General features: G+C 40.0%; 1 protein-coding gene across 1 annotated transcript; it reads left to right on the top strand.

The window, feature by feature from the left end:
• The first annotated feature begins 1,596 nt into the window (after positions 1–1,596).
• EPHX4 (epoxide hydrolase 4) lies at positions 1,597–18,189 on the top strand. The gene is made up of 7 exons (XM_086901953.1): positions 1,597–1,892; positions 4,848–4,933; positions 8,334–8,491; positions 10,510–10,638; positions 12,761–12,864; positions 13,769–13,917; positions 17,262–18,189. Exons 1-7 carry the CDS (start codon positions 1,650–1,652, stop codon positions 17,494–17,496), a joined length of 1,104 nt encoding a protein of 367 aa, XP_086758079.1. The 5' UTR covers positions 1,597–1,649; the 3' UTR covers positions 17,497–18,189.
• The last annotated feature ends 78 nt before the right edge of the window (positions 18,190–18,267 follow it).

Below are 18,267 nucleotides of genomic sequence, written 5' to 3'. Positions count from 1 at the left end.
AGTTCATTTTATTTGATTTTTCTAAAAAAGGAAGAATTTTGACCTTGTTGAAACCAGCATTAATTCTGTCATTGACTTCAGTGGGCCTGGGATCCAGCATCAGTGTCTATATTTGTAAGTCTGAATTTAGAACAAGTAGGAGAAAGCATTTGGTACGTTACAGACAAAAGTCATCTACAAGCTGTGTTCCATGCATAGTGAAAAATAATATATATTCTGTCTGTATACGTGCTTACCCAATTTTTTTAAAACTATCTCATTGAATTACACATCTTAGAGTTAACAGATGGATGGTGTCTTTGTACCAGCTTCTACTTGTAGTGCTGGATAGAGCAAAAATATTTATTGGAAGTTCTAATCCTACAGATTCAGAACAAGAACAAATTTTGGTTTCCATTAAATTCGTAAAATTTGGCAACCCTGCTCTCTTCAAATGGCAAGAAGCTGCATGTAGGCCCACATATGAGCTGTGACTCTCGTGTGGCCTCCAAAAGTCTTGAACCTGCCCGTATCCTCTAGTCTGAGAAGCGAAGGAGCTAGGAATAAAGGTGAGCAAGCCATGCAGTGAGATCAGGATTTGACATGCAAGCTGAATTATACTTTTATTGCAAATGCCATGTCCACATTTTGTTATCTTCTAGAGCTAATAGACTGTAATTTCTTATAATGCATTTTACAACCTGTGAGATTAATTGCCTCATATAGTTGCTCTTGTACTTACAATTTTGGATTATGTGAGGCATTCTAGTTTTAAATTACCCTTTACTCTGCATATCAGTAGGTTACTAGGAGACAGACCAGACTTTCTTCTTACCCTGGCATCTGTGGCCCTGTATGACACAGTGACTCCTCGGTGTGTGCTTGTAGCGATTTACTAATGGGCAGGCAGGGGATTGTTCAGCCTCCATCAGCCCTCAGGGGTTGAGATATCGATACAGACTAAGTTTAGGCGTTTTATCTTTTTAAGAAATATTCACTAGTAATAGCATATAATAACTAAAATTGTAAATACGTTTAGAAATCACCTTTAAGTGGGTAATAGTGAAGCGGCAGTGAAAGAATGCAGTCACGGAAACACTACGGTGGGAGCACACAGCCCCGTGCCTGCAGTTACCCACTTCTGGCTCGGCAGTAAGGGAAGGGCGCTCAAGGGCGCGCTCGGGGGTGCAGCGCGATCGCTGCGGGGTCTGGGGCAGGCACGGCGGGGGCGGCCGCGCTGCCCCCAGTGACATTCCCTGCGCCTTCCGATGTGTCTGGCGGCTCTGCCGGAGCGCGCAGGTGACACAGCCGCGCCCCGCCGCCCCGGGGACGGCTTCTCCCCGTTTCACCGCCAAGTATCAGGGGAGCGGAGCCCTCCTTGGCCGAGCCCTGCGCGGGCGAGCTCAATCGCGGCCGCAGCGCCGCCGCCCCCGAGGCACCGCCCGGGGTCCGGCGAGCCCGGGACGTGCGGGAGGCCGGCGCTGTGCCCGGCGCTGTGCCCGGCGCTGTGCCCGGCGCTGTGCCCGGCGCTGTGCCCGGCGGCGGCGCAGGGCGAGGGCCGCGGGGCGGGCGCGCCGCCGCCGCTCCCGGTGCCTCCACTCGGGCGGCTCCTGGCGGCGGCGGCGCTCCGAGCCCCTCCCGGCCGGCGGGAACGGCGGCGGCGGGGCCCGATGGCGAGACCCGGCTCTGCGTGCCCTCCGCCCGCCCGCCGGGTGATGGTGGCCGCCCGGGCGCTGCTCTTCTGGGCGCTGGTTTACAGCTACTGCGGGGTGTGCGCCTGCATCGCCGGGCTGCGGCTGCTGTGGAGCATCGGCCGGCGGCCGGGCGAGACCTTCCGCTGGGTGGTGCGGGAGAACCCCCCCGCCTGCCTCAACGACCCCTCCTTGGGCACCCACTGCTACGTCCGCATCAAGGTGAGGGCGCGGGCGGGGGGAGCGGGCCCCGCTGGGCGCGCAGGCACCCACCCCCAAGCCGTGCATGGCATTCCTGCCCTCCCTGCGCTGTGGGGTGCGCTGTGCATGGCATTCCTGCCCTCCCTGCTCTGTGGGGTGCGCTGTGCATGGCATTCCTGCCCTCCCTGCTCTGTGGGGTGCGCTGTGCATGGCATTCCTGCCCTCCCTGCTCTGTGGGGTGCGCTGTGCATGGCATTCCTGCGCTCCCTGCTCTGTGGGGTGCGCTGTGCATGGCATTCCTGCCCTCCCTGCGCTGTGGGGTGCGCTGTGCATGGCATTCCTGCGCTCCCTGCTCTGTGGGGTGCGCTGTGCATGGCATTCCTGCGCTCCCTGCGCTGTGGGGTGTGCGGCCAGCCCGGCCGCCCTGCCGTGCGTGCTCGCAGGGCTGCGCGCATGCAGCGCCTGCCTGCCCTGCCCCGGGAGCGGTGCCGTGCCCGGCCCGGCTGCGGGGCCTCAGGCCGGAGGACGCCGTGTCCGGCTGGCCCGGGTGCGGAGCCCTGGCTGGGCGGTGAGGGGTTCGCCGGCCCCGGGTTTGCCGCAGCTCTCCGCTCCCTGCACCGCCTCTGCTCTCTCTGCTCTTTTTTACGGTTTGCCCGGTTGCACCGGGAGCTCGTTTCGTGCATCGCTGTCACAGGGAGATCGTAGAGCAAGAAGCTAATTGCTGTCCCTCATGTTGTACAGTTTAAGCCCCCGGTCAATTTCTGTACTTGTCTCAGGTCTCTACCTGTGATTTGCTCCTTTACCGAATGCTGTAAATGAGGTTGTATTAGCTATGTTTCTTTTACAATTGTAGGTGAGCAGAGAATGCACAGTAAGTTTTGTCAAGCGCTATTTTTCATAAAATAAACACAAAGATCTCTGTTCCCAGGGCTCTGTGCCGATGGTTTTGTGCCAGGCAGTACTATTATAAATTAGTGAGCCTCAGTTTGTCATGATTTGCTTGTTTTCTTTTGCTAACATCATTAGGAGGCATGTGTGGGCTTTTTCACTCATATGACATGTTCTTTTCTGCCTGTAGCACAAAGCAGTAAATGAACAGGCTGCTGGGGAAGTGAGAGGGGTATGACAGTAATAGAAGAGCATTTGGAGGCAAATCGACTTGCTGTCAATATGACAGTTGATCACTCATTTCAGGAAATAAGAAGCTCTTGCTGTTAGATATCAGCAGGCTAATGGATTACTTTCCAAACACATATATCCTATAAATCCATTCAGATTTCAATAAAATAGTCAGTGTTGGAAAAGGTGGCAACATCCTATGTCTGTTCTGGGGGGCAGAAAAAAGGGAACAGCAGCAATTGAAAAGTCAAGGATGGGCTTAGTTTGGGCCATGTGATATTTAAACTGCTGCTGAACAAGTGGGGATAGAATTTTCAGGAGAAAAGGGCAGTTCCTTAAAAGCAACAAAGAGATTAAAAAAAAACATGGAGGGTAAATCCCAAGAGGACACTAACTGAAAGAAGCAGCATGGAGGAGGGCTTATCCATTAATCACTAAATGAGAAACTGTGGAAGGAGACTGAGAAACTTCTACTTTTTTAAATATGAAAGGATCAAAGGCAGAGTGATCTGGAGAATAATACAGATGATGTAATGGCCCCAAAATTTACTAGGAATTTACTTTTACCTCTACGGACTTCAAGTTCATTGGCATCCCAGAGGTGAAATATCAGTGTAATTAGGGGCAAAACTGAGAAAAGGTCCCTATTATATCCAGAGTAAGTATAAAAAGATCCAAATAGTTCCCTCTTCAGAGCCCTTTCAAGAATGAGAATATAAGTTAATGATTTTGCAGCTCCTTAGTGACTTATGAGTGTCAAGACATGTCAGAGAATTTGAAGCATCTTTGGCAAGAAAACCTTTTTTGTATGCATTTGTGATCCTTGCCCTGATATTAGCTCTGGATGCACAGCAAAGGCATGGAGCTTTTCTTTCTTTTTTGAAACAGCAGAGACAGCGCAGGCTTTGAGATTTGTTCATGAGCTGGACAACCCTTCTTCCTGCAGTTTCTTTCACATGACTTCTAAACAGTACATTGTGAGCTAACTCCCAACTTCTGTATTCACTTCTGTGTCAGAATTCAGTAAAAACCTCTAGGTCATAATCACAGTTTATTTAAATTCTACTGGATTTGACCTTCAGTCAGTGTAAGCCTGTGTACATCCATTCACTTCAATAGCACTTCAGTGCTCAGTTTCTACAATAAGTAAGTTGCCTGCTTGTAATTCTCGTAAGACCCATTTTCTTAAAAGATGCATCAGAAACTAACCATTAACAAGGCAGAAAGAAGATTATAACATTAAAGCTTAATTTCCTGAAGTGAGGTTTAAACCTCACTTCATATAAAGAATGATAAAACCTAGCAAAAATGTCCTGCTTTCTAGTTACTTAATTTTGATTGCTTTTGGTTGTTAAGAATCCTCGTGGTCCTTTATCATGCCAGAATGCAATGTGATGGTTTTAAATAGTTGCATAATCTTACTGAAAGATTGGAAGTGCATTTAAAGTATACTGCATTTTAAAGTCTTTCTGTAAAGCACAACTGGTGTCTGTGGGAATGTGCTTGCTGTGACAATTACCTGCATTTCCCAGTGGCTGTGCCAGGCAGTCTCTGTCAGGATGTGTGCTCAGAGCTGAGCTGGCACACAGGCACACAGCCTGGCAGGTATTGGAGATGGTCCTTCCTGGAAGAAGCTGTGGTGGGTGTGTAGGGTGTGGGATACACAGAATTGCCAGGGTGTAGCAGATACCTGATCTCAGAAGTACAGAAGGCTTCAGCTTCAAAACTGATAATTTGTTTTCTTTTTAGGTGCATTATATTGTCTCTTAGAATATGGTCTGAAACCATCATCATTCTCAAATCCCAAAATAGCAGTTCTATGCAGCAATAAACACACTTATTTTCCTCTTATTTTAGGATTCAGGGTTACGATTCCACTATGTGGCTGCTGGAGAAAGGGGCAAACCGCTCATGTTGCTGCTTCATGGCTTCCCAGAATTCTGGTAAAACTTCCTTCAGCTTTTTCTATTATAAAAGAGGCTGCATAAGATACTCAAGGACAAACATCTCTTAAATAGCCCCAGTGTGATCATTTATATGTGTTTATGAATACTAATGGCATGAATTTTCAGTAGGAAATGAACCATTGAAACATAATTTTAACTGCAGCATCTGCAAAAAAATTCCTTCAGTCTAACACAAACCAACTATCTTTTTTGTACTCTTCTTCTTTTATACATTTTTCCTCAGGTATGTACCTTTTCCTGCAAACTTTGTGAAGGAACTGCTAATTTTAAACAAATTTCCTGTTTGGATAGTATTTGTACTATATGGCTAAACTTATGAATTATAGCAGAGAGTGTTAAAATAAGGATCCATTATATGTTAAGTGCAATCTAGATTGCTCCATTTATTAAAAATACTATACATTAATTTTTAACTGGAGGAGGGGAAGAACTATGAGTTCTATAGGCTATTGTGCAGCCTAATTTCAGAATGCTACTCAGGGAAAAAAGTTCTATTATTAGTTCATCACAAGATGAATGATGAATCAAACCCAATCCTAAATGTTTGTTTATAACAATGAAAAGCAGTCATGTGTCCAATGATTTAACCAAATTGCTCAGGCTGTCATTGTCAGATTTAACTAGTGAAGCATGGCTTACAGAACTTGCATGGAAAAAGCAGTAAGGGAATAAGGGAAGTACTAATTCCAGTAATTCAGCAAGGTAAATGATCCTTTTCCTTTCTGAACTCAGCTGAGGGGCTACAGACCATTGCTGGAACTGTAATCTTTCAATCTGTACTCAGGTCATACCATAAACTGACCTGAGCAGAAGAGAGGTCAGTTCTCTTCCCTCAGCAATTTCTCCTAGGTAATAATGCCCTTGAGGGTGATGGGACAGAGTCACATAATGTTAAATTTTCAAAGAAGGACATTGTTCTAGTAATAAATTTCTATCTAAAATTATTAAAGCTGTAAACTTTGATTGAAAGGACAGTTAGATGGGCCAGAGCATATTCTATAAAAACATTATGCATATCTTGCATAAAGCATATTCTAACACAGGCAATGAGACTACAGCTGATTTTCCCTATGGGGAATAGTAATGGAGAAATTAGCATTTTATATACATATTCTACTTAGATCAGATATATTATTTTTAAAAGGCAGAAAGTCATTCTTACAGTTTAGAATAGTGAGTCGTGCTCTAAGTGGCAGCTACTAGATTGTGTTGTCTGACCATTCAAAAGGGATGAATAAAAAACCTGCTATGTAGGTCACTGGGACCACCAATAGCATAGGTTCTATCACTGTTTTTAAAAAGAACACTACATGCTAATAGTCTGTAAACCAGTCATATTACCAATATTTCTGTTAGGTTGTTCACTCAGTGAATACTTTTTCATTCAAGAATAGTGATTGTTCTGAGAGCACAAGATAAATTAACCACAGTTTAAGAGAGATGTAAATCAGCATCAAATTTATATTCTTTGTCTAGGAAAACAGAAAGGATATTATCCACAATTACACTTCTTAATTTTAACAAATCCTCTGCCTTCAAATGTCTCAAGGTTATAAATAGGACAAATATAACCAGACAATACTGACCACTAAGGGTGATAGAGAATGTCTGAAGGTGACAGATCACTAAAGAATGTAATGCACCAGAGCCTATGAGTGGTTTAGATGCATAAGAACTTGAAAATCAATACATTGTGGAAGGTCAGTAATAAAATACTTGAAATTGTACATAATGTGTTGAGGCAGCTGAGTACTTCAAAGTGTGTGAGCTGCTACATTTTATACTACTTGCCTTTTAGAAAGAATGTGATCAGAAAGTCTCAAAATAGCTTCAACCTTATGAACATGGAGGCATTCACATTTCCAAAATCTGCTTGCAGAACAGTTGTCCAGTAGTTATATATCCTATGGGATGAAAGGGTTTCTTTGAATATAAAACCTACCCATTTGATAGGTCAGACATTTGAAGATGATGGACTGTTGTGAAAACAGAGGATGAGAATAGCTTGTAGACATTTTCTGAAAACAAAAATAGTAGATTTATTTATTTATGGGCCTGTTTCTTTCTTCTTACTGAAGTATATAGAATAGCTGCAACAGTTACCATGGCAAATTCAGCTTCCAAGTCATTATATAATGCCTTTAAAAAATTCATTCCTGGGGATCTCAGCTAAACCTTGTCTTAGCATTAGATAGCACTGAAATGAAAATGTTCTGACTGTTTTGTTTATATGAATACAGATTTGTATCACTCAATGTTCCTGTAACATTATTTAAGTTTAGAGTCCCTAATAGGCTGGAGGCAAAGGTAAAATGGAAGAGCCCATGGTCTGATACAGGCACTGTTTGGATTAAGGTGGAATTCTGTGCATCACTCTTACAACCACCGATGATCCAAACGTTATATATCCTTTATGTGAAACTGTTGAAACAAGCAGAAGTAAAAGCTAGATGCTGGCACAGGGAGATGCAGTCATTGTTATGTATGTCCAGAAGGATCATGTTTTTCATATATCTTTATATTACAGTGTAAGATAAGGCTATGTCTGTCTTGGTACTGGCTATTCTGAAGTTTATTTGGTTTCAATAACAGCTGAAGGGCAGGCAGTTCTTGCAGGATAAGATCCACCATTTGTTTTTATTTTTCCTTCATAAAACACATCTAGTCACCACATACAGAGTGTGAAGTAGCCCAGGCCTTTGCCTGAGTTCTTGCTTTTGTATGCCTTTTGATGTATACAATGTTACCACTCTTTTCCATGGAAATACAAGGATGAAATACTTTGTCTAGTACCAACACACTGAGAGAGCCTGCGCTGCAACAGTTCTGGTACAGAGACACAGATGAAAGTGTACACAGGATAAATTCTATAAACTTCATCAAGATCATTTGGTATTAACTGGATTTCTTTCTTTGGTTTATTTAGTGTATGAATTATCTGATATTATTTTTCTGAATAGAAGAAAAAATGCAAAACATGGCTGCCATGAAGAAGGGAAAGCTTTTCAGACCTTACTTTTTTGATGCTACTATGGCTCCAAGGATAAAACAGAATAGACTTCAATGTGCTCTGGTTTATGCCTGCTTCCTCTGTAGCAAAGAGACTATGCCAGACTCCAGGAATTGTTGAAAAACCCTGGCTCTGGCCATGCCCCCTTTCTGGCAGCTGCACTTTGTTATTGGGGAATTCAAGAAATGAGCAAAAACTACTGCAGCCACAAAGAACCATCAGCACAGCACAGAAAAGAAAAAGAATCTCATAGCAAACAAAGCCATGCAAGTTTACCCTCAAATATTTGGGTGCAAAAGCATTGAGTGCATTTTTGGTATCATACTGCTTGACCTTGTAACTCCAACTTTTTTTCCCTTTTGTTAGGTATTCTTGGCGCCATCAATTGCGGGAATTTAAAAGTGAATATCGAGTGGTGGCCCTGGATTTGAGAGGTTATGGAGAAACAGATGCTCCTCCTCACAAGGAAAATTACAAGTTAGATTGCCTGATAGCAGACATAAAGGATATTTTGGAATCTCTAGGTGCGTTATAAAAGAAAACCTACTTAACTCATAAATGACCTGATTTTCTAGGAAAAAAAAAACAAACACATAAATATATATAGCACTGTTTGTTTGGGTTTTTTTAATATATATGCAGCACAGAGGTGTATAGATATAAATCTATAGATACTAATTTTTTTTTACAATTATAAATGAAAATAATGTGTATGCCAATATAAGCAATATGTAAAGATAATTTTTCTATCATGAGTTTTGAAAAGAAAATTCCTGTGTTCTGAAAAATCCAGCAGTACAAACCTATGGTCTTTTTCCATAAGAAGTCTTTCCTCCTAACCACTTGCACTTAGTGGATAATATTCTGAGTTAGAGTCTTAAAGCACTTGCAGACCAAGAAATTTATATCAGATGACATTCTTCGTGCACAAACAAAGCATAAAAAATATTGTGGGCTTTACAGAGATGATGAAAGTACATCTGCTGTATTGAAAAAAAAAATAAATGAGCCCTCCAAAAATACTACTCCTGCACAACAGTCAGTTCTCAAGAGCTGAATCACTCTGTCTTGCACAACAGTGAGAGCAGAAGGGAGAACGAGGGACATGCTGCTCTCTGTGGCAAATACACAGTGTAAAGAGCTGAAGTGCAAAATTCGCCCCTTCAGTTCAGTTTGAAGAGTCTCTGTTTGGGTGATAAATTGTAACCCCTGGTGAAGGGCATTTTCATTCCATACCAAGAGCAACGGAAGGGATTAGCTTATTTCTGAATTCTCTGAATCATTTTAATTCCCTGGATACCCTAACAATAGTAAAATAACTTACTGTATTTCATATGAAGAAATAATAAAGCAGTGATGCAGATTCTGAGATGTGAATTTATGATTTGCTTTGCTTGTGATGTTTGAGTATTGGCAAAAGATTGGGCAGAGGCAGTCCTCACACAGTGTTGAAATTTTCCAGTCTTTGCTGGTTGTGTTAATCTCCATGGTAATGCCATGGTTATGCTTGAGAAGTGCTCTCAGCATAATTCAATTTCAGAGGGATTTAAATTTTTTTTTGAGAAAGCACTTCAGAGCCTTGTTATCTTTGTTTGTCCTAATCCCAAGCTAAATTCTTTTGAAGGACTTGATTATATCAAAAGTGCTCAAAAGATTTTTATCCAAGAAGGTTTATATGGTTCTTTGACAACTGTGTTCAAATTTATGTCAGAAATCTAAATTTCTTGGCTTTTATATGTTTCATTTGTAGTCTATGTGCTCAACATTACAGTCCTCAATGAGGAGGGTGATGGTATCTGACACCATAGTTTGTTGTTTTCCAGCAGTGGTTAAAGGAGGGTTAAGCTTTCAAAAAACTTGGTCACTGTCCTGCCCATGTTCCTCCTATTTCTGCTAAAATACTATTTTCATTGATGAAAGAATAAGTATGTGAATGTCCAGAACTTTGAAATTTACCAACAAAACAGCTTATGGAGGCAAGCTATGGGCCTCCTAAGTACATAAATGGGAGTCCTTACATCTGCTATATATATATGGCTATTAAGTATGATGTCCACTTTTTGCAAAAGGATGGCACTGAGTGCTTAGATAACCCCTCATATTCAGAGAAATCCATTAGGATTAATTTTGTTCTGGAGGTGCTCAGGAGACTGCTCAGTCTTCTTGTCTGCAGTTTCAAACTCCAAACTCCCATGTTAGGTGTGTTATAATGACTGCAGGCTGAACTGTCCATCTGACCCTGCATTGGCCGAGATGTGAACAGAGCATCCATCTGCATACTGACTACAGTGTGACATGGAGGTGGTAAAGTTAAGGTTTAATGAAGTCCAATTAAAAACTTTGAAGTGTTTGTAAATTTTTAAACTATAGCAATGTCCCGTTTTTTCTGACCGTTAGTAATGAAAGTGGTGCGGTATTAAAGTTACATTAATAAATGTGCTGAACCACCTATTTAGCCCAGTAATGATTTTCTGTTATGTGATAATTTCTGTGGATACTAATTTCTTTGAAATAAAATCATCTATCTGTGTTCATGTGGTAGGATACAACAAGTGTGTGTTGATTGGCCATGACTGGGGAGGAATGATCGCTTGGTTAGTGGCCATATGTTACCCTGAAATGGTGACTAAGCTGATTGTGGTTAATTTCCCTCATCCTTCTGTATTTACAGGTAAGTTTTACAGTAGTCTTTGTTAATTCAAAGTATCTGCATTTTGGTCATGATTGTGTTTGCTTTGAGAACCAACAGCCTCCCTCAGTAGATGAGCTGCCAGTACTCTATGGCTCTCACAGTCTGGACTGTATTTTATGAAGCAGTAAGATATTGAGTATTTGACTTCTGGAAATAAATTTATTGTAGGAAGTGAGAATGCTTGCAACAAAAGTTACAGATTTTTTTTATCCTTGAGGGTCCACAAACATAATTTTCATACACATGAATCTGTGTATGAAAAAATCTTCCACTTTATCAGGAAAAAATTCACAAAAAGAGATGTATATTATATTACATTTTGGTAAAGGCCACACTGTATTATATAATCTGCATGAGCCTGCCTTTGTATGAATGTGAATCAGACATTAGAATTACATCCCTGTTTAGGTGACAAGTGGCAATTTATGGTCAGGTACAATATTCATTGGAAGAAGTCTTCGCAGGCTACATACTAGAAGCTCAGGAATATACCAGTACTTCGCTGAAACAGGACTTGTTTCACTATTTGTTGTGTGATAGAGTTGTGTTTGTCTACTACCCAGAATTACAAAACTTTTCATAGTAATTATATCAACATTCAATAATGAAAAGGAAAGACCTACCTCATTAATTTTAATTTTTTCAGTTGCTGGCCTTACCCTATCCCCATTTAAAAAGTTACCCCATTTCCCCATAAATAGCTAAGAATATTCAGCACAGCTTTAATTTTCATTTCAATTGAATGTAAAATTGACCTTACACTGTGGATCAGCCACACCACCCACATTTGTTGTTCTCACAGTGCTCTTGGGTACCTTTCTAAGATACTAAAGAACATTTTGCCAGGTGGTTAATCCACACTTACCTATGGAAAGGTCTGTTCACCACACAAGCAAGCAGGAGCTTTTTGCAGTGTTCTCACTGAGAGCAGGAGCGAGGCTGTAGAGAAGACAATTGCTTTTTATTATAGTATTTGTTTGCATATTTGTTGAACTACAAATACAAATACAGATACAAAATCTGTTCTGTAGCTTGGTGTAGCTTCTCCCTACATCAAACTTACACTACTGTGGGTTAAAAGAAAATAAGCAGTTTATAAATAGTACAGAAAAGTGATTAGTGCTGACAATGGTCCATCAGGAAAAATACAATGGGTAATGCAATTCAATGTATAAGATATGAAAGTTTAGAAGATAGCTAAAACTTCAGTCTATGTTGGCTTAAAACCCATTTTTATTCACTGTCAGAATTAGTATTTCAGAGATACATCCTGTGTTGGGAATGCAGTTTTTACACTCCTGAATTTGCACCTGTAAAGGAAAAGTTCTAGACTTCCTAGCCTGCACACATTATGTGCATGCTTTGAGGAAGATAGGTATTTGAATGTCAGTGTTGGGTCTTGAAACTCACTAGAAATACAGATTTATGATTAAAAAAAAAAACCCAACAACAGTCAATGCAGGTTTGTTTATATATATATATATATATATATATATATATATATATATATATATATATATATATATATATTCTTTTGCTATGTATGCTCCTATGTCTTTAAAAATGACCCCAAAAATCTTAAAAAAGTGAATTGATTTAACCTTGATTACAGTTCTTTAAATTGCCAAAAGGACACTGTTAGAAAAATTCTATACATCTATGAACAGGAGTGGTGCAATCTTTAGAATGTCAGTGGATTAACATCCACAGATTTTTGTGCATCACATCATTGATGAGATAAATACCTATTTATGCCTTTTATTCCGTATCTGGGAAAAAATGCCTTGGACTAGCTACACAAAGAGATCTCTAAGTGAAAACCTACCACGCAATTAAACTCTCCTGTGTTGCTGTTCTCACCTAATCTTTGGCAAATTTTTGTTTTGCTGGCTGTTTCTACTAACATTTATAAAAGAAGTATCTTTTAATGGCCACCACATCATATATTTACTCCTGAAACAATAATCATCTTTTCTCACACAGCATACTTTAATGTAATCTTTTTAAAACATTCCTTTAAGTTTAAAAAATAGTAATATTAATAATAATTTTGTTTGAGCCATCAGTTTTCATTTTTAATTCACGGACATTTTTGTTTCAGAATACATTCTACGACATCCATCACAATTGATTAAATCTGGTTACTACTTCTTTTTCCAAATGCCATGGTTTCCTGAATTCATGTTTACACTAGATGATTTCAAGGTGAGCAAAATGAATGCTCTTGTTTATGTCTAACTGTGAGTAATGGAAGAATTCCCACCTACATTGATCCCTTCTTATGTAGTTATAATTACTGGAAAAAATATGGAGTTTTCTGATTTTTCTTCTTAAGCTTTATATAAATTAGCATACAAGTATGTACAGTCTCTGAGATTAACTGTTACTTCTGCATTTCTGGGAGGTGCTGAGGGTTGTACTTTTAACCTCCAGCACTGCAGTGCATTACTCCACCTAGAGAGCCGGCTGCTTTTACTCGTGCCCATAGCAGTGGGACACCATTGGTGCCTGGGAATTCCTGCTGACTTGTCTGAAGTCCCTGTGTGCAGTGGGACATCCTCTTGTCTCTCAGAGCCTGCTGCAGGGCAGGCAGTGTGGGAGTCCGGGCATTGAATTCAGCAGGTGATTAATTCTGCCTGAGAACCCAAAGCCAGCACTTTGTATAACCTCAAATAAAAGTAGGAGCAGATAGAAAGGGACAGCACAGCTGCAGGATGCACCCTCCTACACACCAACAGCCCCGTGCAGAGCTCCCCATGCTGCACACACAGGGCACAGCCAGCATGAATCATCCTCCCTGCTGGGGTCCATCCCAAAAAAACCCATGTGCCTGCACTTGCCTTGACTGTCGCAGGTCAGGACGCAGAAACTTGGTAACACCAGTATTTCTCTGTACTTGATTGTTCTGGAATAAGTTATGCTAGAGATGTTGACCTTGTGCTTCACACACAGCTCTCTAAAAACTCATTTGAACCATTCATTGTACTTTGAACATAAATAGACTTATAAATATGCATAAATAGATTTTAGAAAGATGTGTCCTGTTGAAGGATGGAAATCACATTTTCCAGCTGTCTTACATAATAGCTTTTTCTTCTTGCTTTTGTAGGTTCTGAAAAGTTTATTTACCAGCCAGGCCACTGGAATTGGAAGGAAAGGCTGCCGATTAACTGCAGAAGATATTGAAGCTTATCTCTATGTATTTTCACAACCTGGAGCATTAACAGGACCTATGAACCATTACAGAACTATTTTCAGGTTAGTATAATATTCCCAAACAAAAAAAAATATTCTAGGGAGTCCCCTGGAGCCCAGAAGTGTTACTGCGGCTCCTCTCCTGCTGCTGAACCAGGGGAAAATCCCCAGGTGTGTTCTGTGAGATGTCCACACAAAACAGCAAAACAAGCAGAGTGCACGTAAGGAAAATCTCTGTTTCAAAATCTAGTAAAGCAAAGACCCTTCCTTATTCACAGCCCCCATGGCAATCCCAAAAATCCACCTCCAAATAATATTTTAAAAATTAATATCAATTACTTGTTTGCAGTACAATTCATATTATAATAATATCTATTGAGATATTATTATTATATAATACTACTAGATGACATGGCATCCAAGAATGTTACCCTCACTGGTAACTTTACAAAACTGTATCTGGCAAATTGTGTTTGGGCTATTTCTGTTTTTCAGAAAGGTGGGAACCTAAAGCTAACCTAACTTGGTTTGGGTTTGGGTTTTTTTTTGCTCCTTTATTGGTCTCAGCAGAATCACTTCATAGAGTAAAACAGAGACAGCATCATAATAGGAAATATTTTTTCAAGATGAATATTTATTTTATTCTCTCAGTTTTCTGATGGTTTTAACTTTTCTGAAAGGAGATGGCTTGGCCTTAGAGACTGATACCCCCTTTTTATCTACCAAAACCAGGGCAAGAAGGTCTTAACTCTGCATATATTCTACTTATAGCATTTACTTGAAGGATTGTATCAAGAGTGGCACTGAATTTATTTTTCCTTTACTGTCTTCAGCACTGATAAATGTCCTGCATGCTTCTCTAACAAAAGACCAGCTTCCCAATATCCTTTAAAATGGCAATTTTCTTCTTTCCCTAAACTCGGGCAGTAGATATTTGAAGTAGATTAATTTTTCGTTTTCCGTGGTCCAAATTTACTGCCACTTTTATTACTCTTTTTGTGCCATCCATGCTGTCACCATCAGGAGAGCAATCAGAAGGGAAAATGCTGTGAGGAAAACAGGGATCTGAGCTGGGTGCTGTCTTGTACAGGCTGAGACAAAACTGGAACAGGAAAGCAGAAAGCTAAGCCCAAGCATGGCTGACCATGGGGAATAAATGAGGCGGCTGTGCTGGTAACAGGACGCTTATTTAAAGCTGTGCAGGGAGCAGCCGATGACACCAGCTGGGATGTCCAAGGGCCTCGGGGCTGCCTGGCTGCCCAGTGGCTCCCCAGCCCTGCAGCTGCTCTGCAGGAGCCCCGGGCAGGGCTGATGAGCAGCTCAGAGGCCTGAGCGCCCCGAGCGCTGCTCGTTCCATCGGCCACAGCACCTCGCTCCACTGCGTGTGCACATTAACCAGATGCTCCTCTGACAGCAGCAGCGATGTGCCTGTGAGAGCTCAATTGCTCTGGGAGTCACACAGGACAAATGGAAGAGTTGTGAGTGCTTAAACTACTGTTTCAGGCCTTTTCAGACTCAAAAAGAAAGTGTAGTATCAGTTTTAAGTCAGAAACTATATTCACAGCTGTTAATTCCTCTGTGTGTTTTGTATCTTTGTGCATTGTTTGCTTTATTCTTCTAATGAAAGTACACCTGCACTGAATTCAGAGAATCTTATTTAGGTGCTATCAGCCACAATGCAGCAGCCTTTGGACTGGAACAAAAAGATCAGTCATTCAGTTCTTGCCATCAGTTCTGATGGTCATGCCTTTGGGGCTGGGAATCGCTGAATATGAAAACTGGGTTGGAATTTTCCCTTTCTCTCATCTAAGTCATTAAGCAGCACTTGGATACTAATCACTTGTATTCATCATAACTCCCAGTGGGCTGATACTGGTGACCTACGTGTTAAAGGTTTCCAACCCATTACTATCCACTTGGAGTTTCATTTTTCAGAGCCTGATTTTTCTGGAATGTTATTTCCAAAGAGGTGATTGAAATAACCTACTTCCATCCATCACCAACACATCTTTTTATAAATAGCACTGTGGTCATTCCCTTCACTATATATTAAATACAAACACTCTGAGAATAAATCCATAAACTTTTTCTATCGTGTTTGATTAAGAAGAGATAGGTAAGAAGCTGGAACCTGAATTTCTTCTGTTACACCTTTTGTTTAGCAAATGGGATTAGTTCTCTTAGAACAGTTAAAAAGTGCTGCACTGTTTACAGAAAAGCTGTGTAACAATGCTGTATGAAATCTGTTTTTCAAAGACATTAATATTTCATGAATAGAACTTTCTAAATGTGAAATCTGTGCATTAATCATTATTAAAGGAGATTTCTAGAAACTTCAGGCATAATTATAATTTCCCATATTCCAGACTGAACAGAAATATAGGCAATGAAAAGTGGCTGAAAAAGTCTGTAAAAAAAAAAAAGCCTGTATAAAGCCTGATAGAGTTTACCTAAGTGAGGCGACAAATCTTGCAAGGCACAAAACAATAAACTACAGAAGTGAAAAAACACACATGTTAATAGTGAAGAGATCCAGGATACTGGATTAAAAGGTAAAGAGGTTAGTGTAAATGCACGGAATCATCATCAGATTGTCAATTTTTAAAATTGGTACTATGAATAAGCTGTGGTTCAGTGGGTCAGGTCAGGCTGTTTGCAAAACGAGATTTAAATGCACTGGTTAAAAAGGCCCTGTTAAGAATTTTTGTAATTCATCAATCAAAATGAAATTATGATCTGAAGTGATCTTTTATTAACATTTCTTGTCTTTACATGTAAGCAGAGAGGAAGAATGACTTCAAAGTCTCAATTTCTTTGTCTTACTTTAAACTAAGACATGTCACCTTCTTTGTCTTTCTTTCTTAACTAACTCCTAAGTTTATAACTAGTACTTACATATGTCATAAAAGTTTATTTAGGAAACCGTTTTTATCTATTACTGGTTTTAAAAAGTCCTATTTTTGCATTAATATAATGAAGATTTGTATCTGATCAGATGGAATCTGTTTTGAGTTGTCACAGCTAGTCTGTCACTGTATGTGGCTAAAAGTAGGCAATTCAAACAAATTTTTTAGCATTGTTGAAATGTGCTGGAATTCTGATGGGTCTTTCATTCTAGCTACTTGCATCTTTCATAATGTCTCTAATATGAGGTCATATTTATAAAATATTCATTTTAAATAACTGTACTAAGAAAAAAAAAATTAAAAATTACTGAAAGTTTAAAGAGGTCATTTTGACAGAACTTGGAGTCACAGTGTTTTTTTGGTATTGTACAAGACATCATGGAACCTAGAAAGTTTACAATGAGATTCACTTCATTGATTGCAAAGGCTGTGTTGAATGGAATATGTCTTGGTGGTTTTTTATTAAAATGAGACCTAACTAAATGTGGTTTATTTTTAAAGCTGCCTTCCTCTGCAGCACCATGAAGTCATCATGCCAACCCTGCTGTTATGGGGAGAAAGAGATGCGTTTATGGAAGTTGAGATGGCAGAAATTACAAGGATTTATGTTAAAAATCATTTCAGATTAACTATTTTGTCAGAAGCCAGTCATTGGCTCCAGCAGGATCAACCTGACATAGTGAACAAGTTGATATGGACCTTTCTTAAGGAAGAGACAAAAAGAAAAAGAGAATGACTGTTTGTACATGTTTTAAGGGGTCTAAATAAAAGCTCTTTGGATTTAAAACCTAATTGTTATCAGGGCCATATTTCCAGCCTGCCTTCTATTTTGAGCTCTGTTAGAGAAAAGTGTTTTCATTGTACTGTACATTTGTACACTAATCGTACAGCTAAAAGAAGTGAGTATGAGAATATATGATACCAACATTGGTTTTACCTGTATACTTGTATTTTGCACATAAAAACACCTGCCTTAAAATACATATGTATTTGTACAGAAAGAAAATCATGGAAAGTTGCTTGGTTTTGTTTTCTCCCTTGCTTTACAGTTTTAATGTGTGGTGCCTTTTACAAATTTATAATGAAACAATAGAGTGGTGCCATACTGAAGAAAGTCACAAGTTTTCATTCTAGATTTGCCTGAATTTTTTTAATGTATTTTACCATTAAACAGTAATTAACTCTTTTTATCTATATTTTAGCATACTGAACGATTGAAAATTTTCTGGGTACGTTTCTAGTCTTCAAGTGAATAATGATCCGTATCTTGTTGTATTGTTGAATGCAGCTGCTTTGTGCAATGTGTTTTTCTTTCTTGACTAAAAAATGGGAAATCTGTACACTCCACATGTCTAAACAAGAACAATGGAAAATTAAGATATAACATGTATCAAATCCACCTCTGTCTAATAAAATGCAACTTACACGACTCCCTTTACCTTATCTGACTTCTTATGGAGAGACATGCTGAAGCTAAAAACTGGGTAATAGCTGAAGTGTCTGGTTT

Source organism: Cyanistes caeruleus, chromosome 9 (genome assembly GCF_971803275.1).
Source record: "Cyanistes caeruleus chromosome 9, bCyaCae1.hap1.1, whole genome shotgun sequence".
Taxonomy (NCBI): Eukaryota; Metazoa; Chordata; class Aves; order Passeriformes; family Paridae; genus Cyanistes; species Cyanistes caeruleus.
This window is presented reverse-complemented; position numbering and strand designations above follow the sequence as displayed.

What these genes read in the sequence shown, in the direction of transcription:
- EPHX4 (XM_086901953.1), top strand. Translation starts at nt 1,650, where the DNA reads ATGGCGAGACCCGGCTCTGCGTGCCCTCCGCCCGCCCGCCGGGTGATG. An exon ending in ACTGCTACGTCCGCATCAAG is followed by an intron (nt 1,893 to 4,847) that starts GTGAGGGCGCGG and finishes CTCTTATTTTAG; the next exon opens with GATTCAGGGTTACGATTCCA. An exon ending in CATTACAGAACTATTTTCAG is followed by an intron (nt 13,918 to 17,261) that starts GTTAGTATAATA and finishes TTATTTTTAAAG; the next exon opens with CTGCCTTCCTCTGCAGCACC.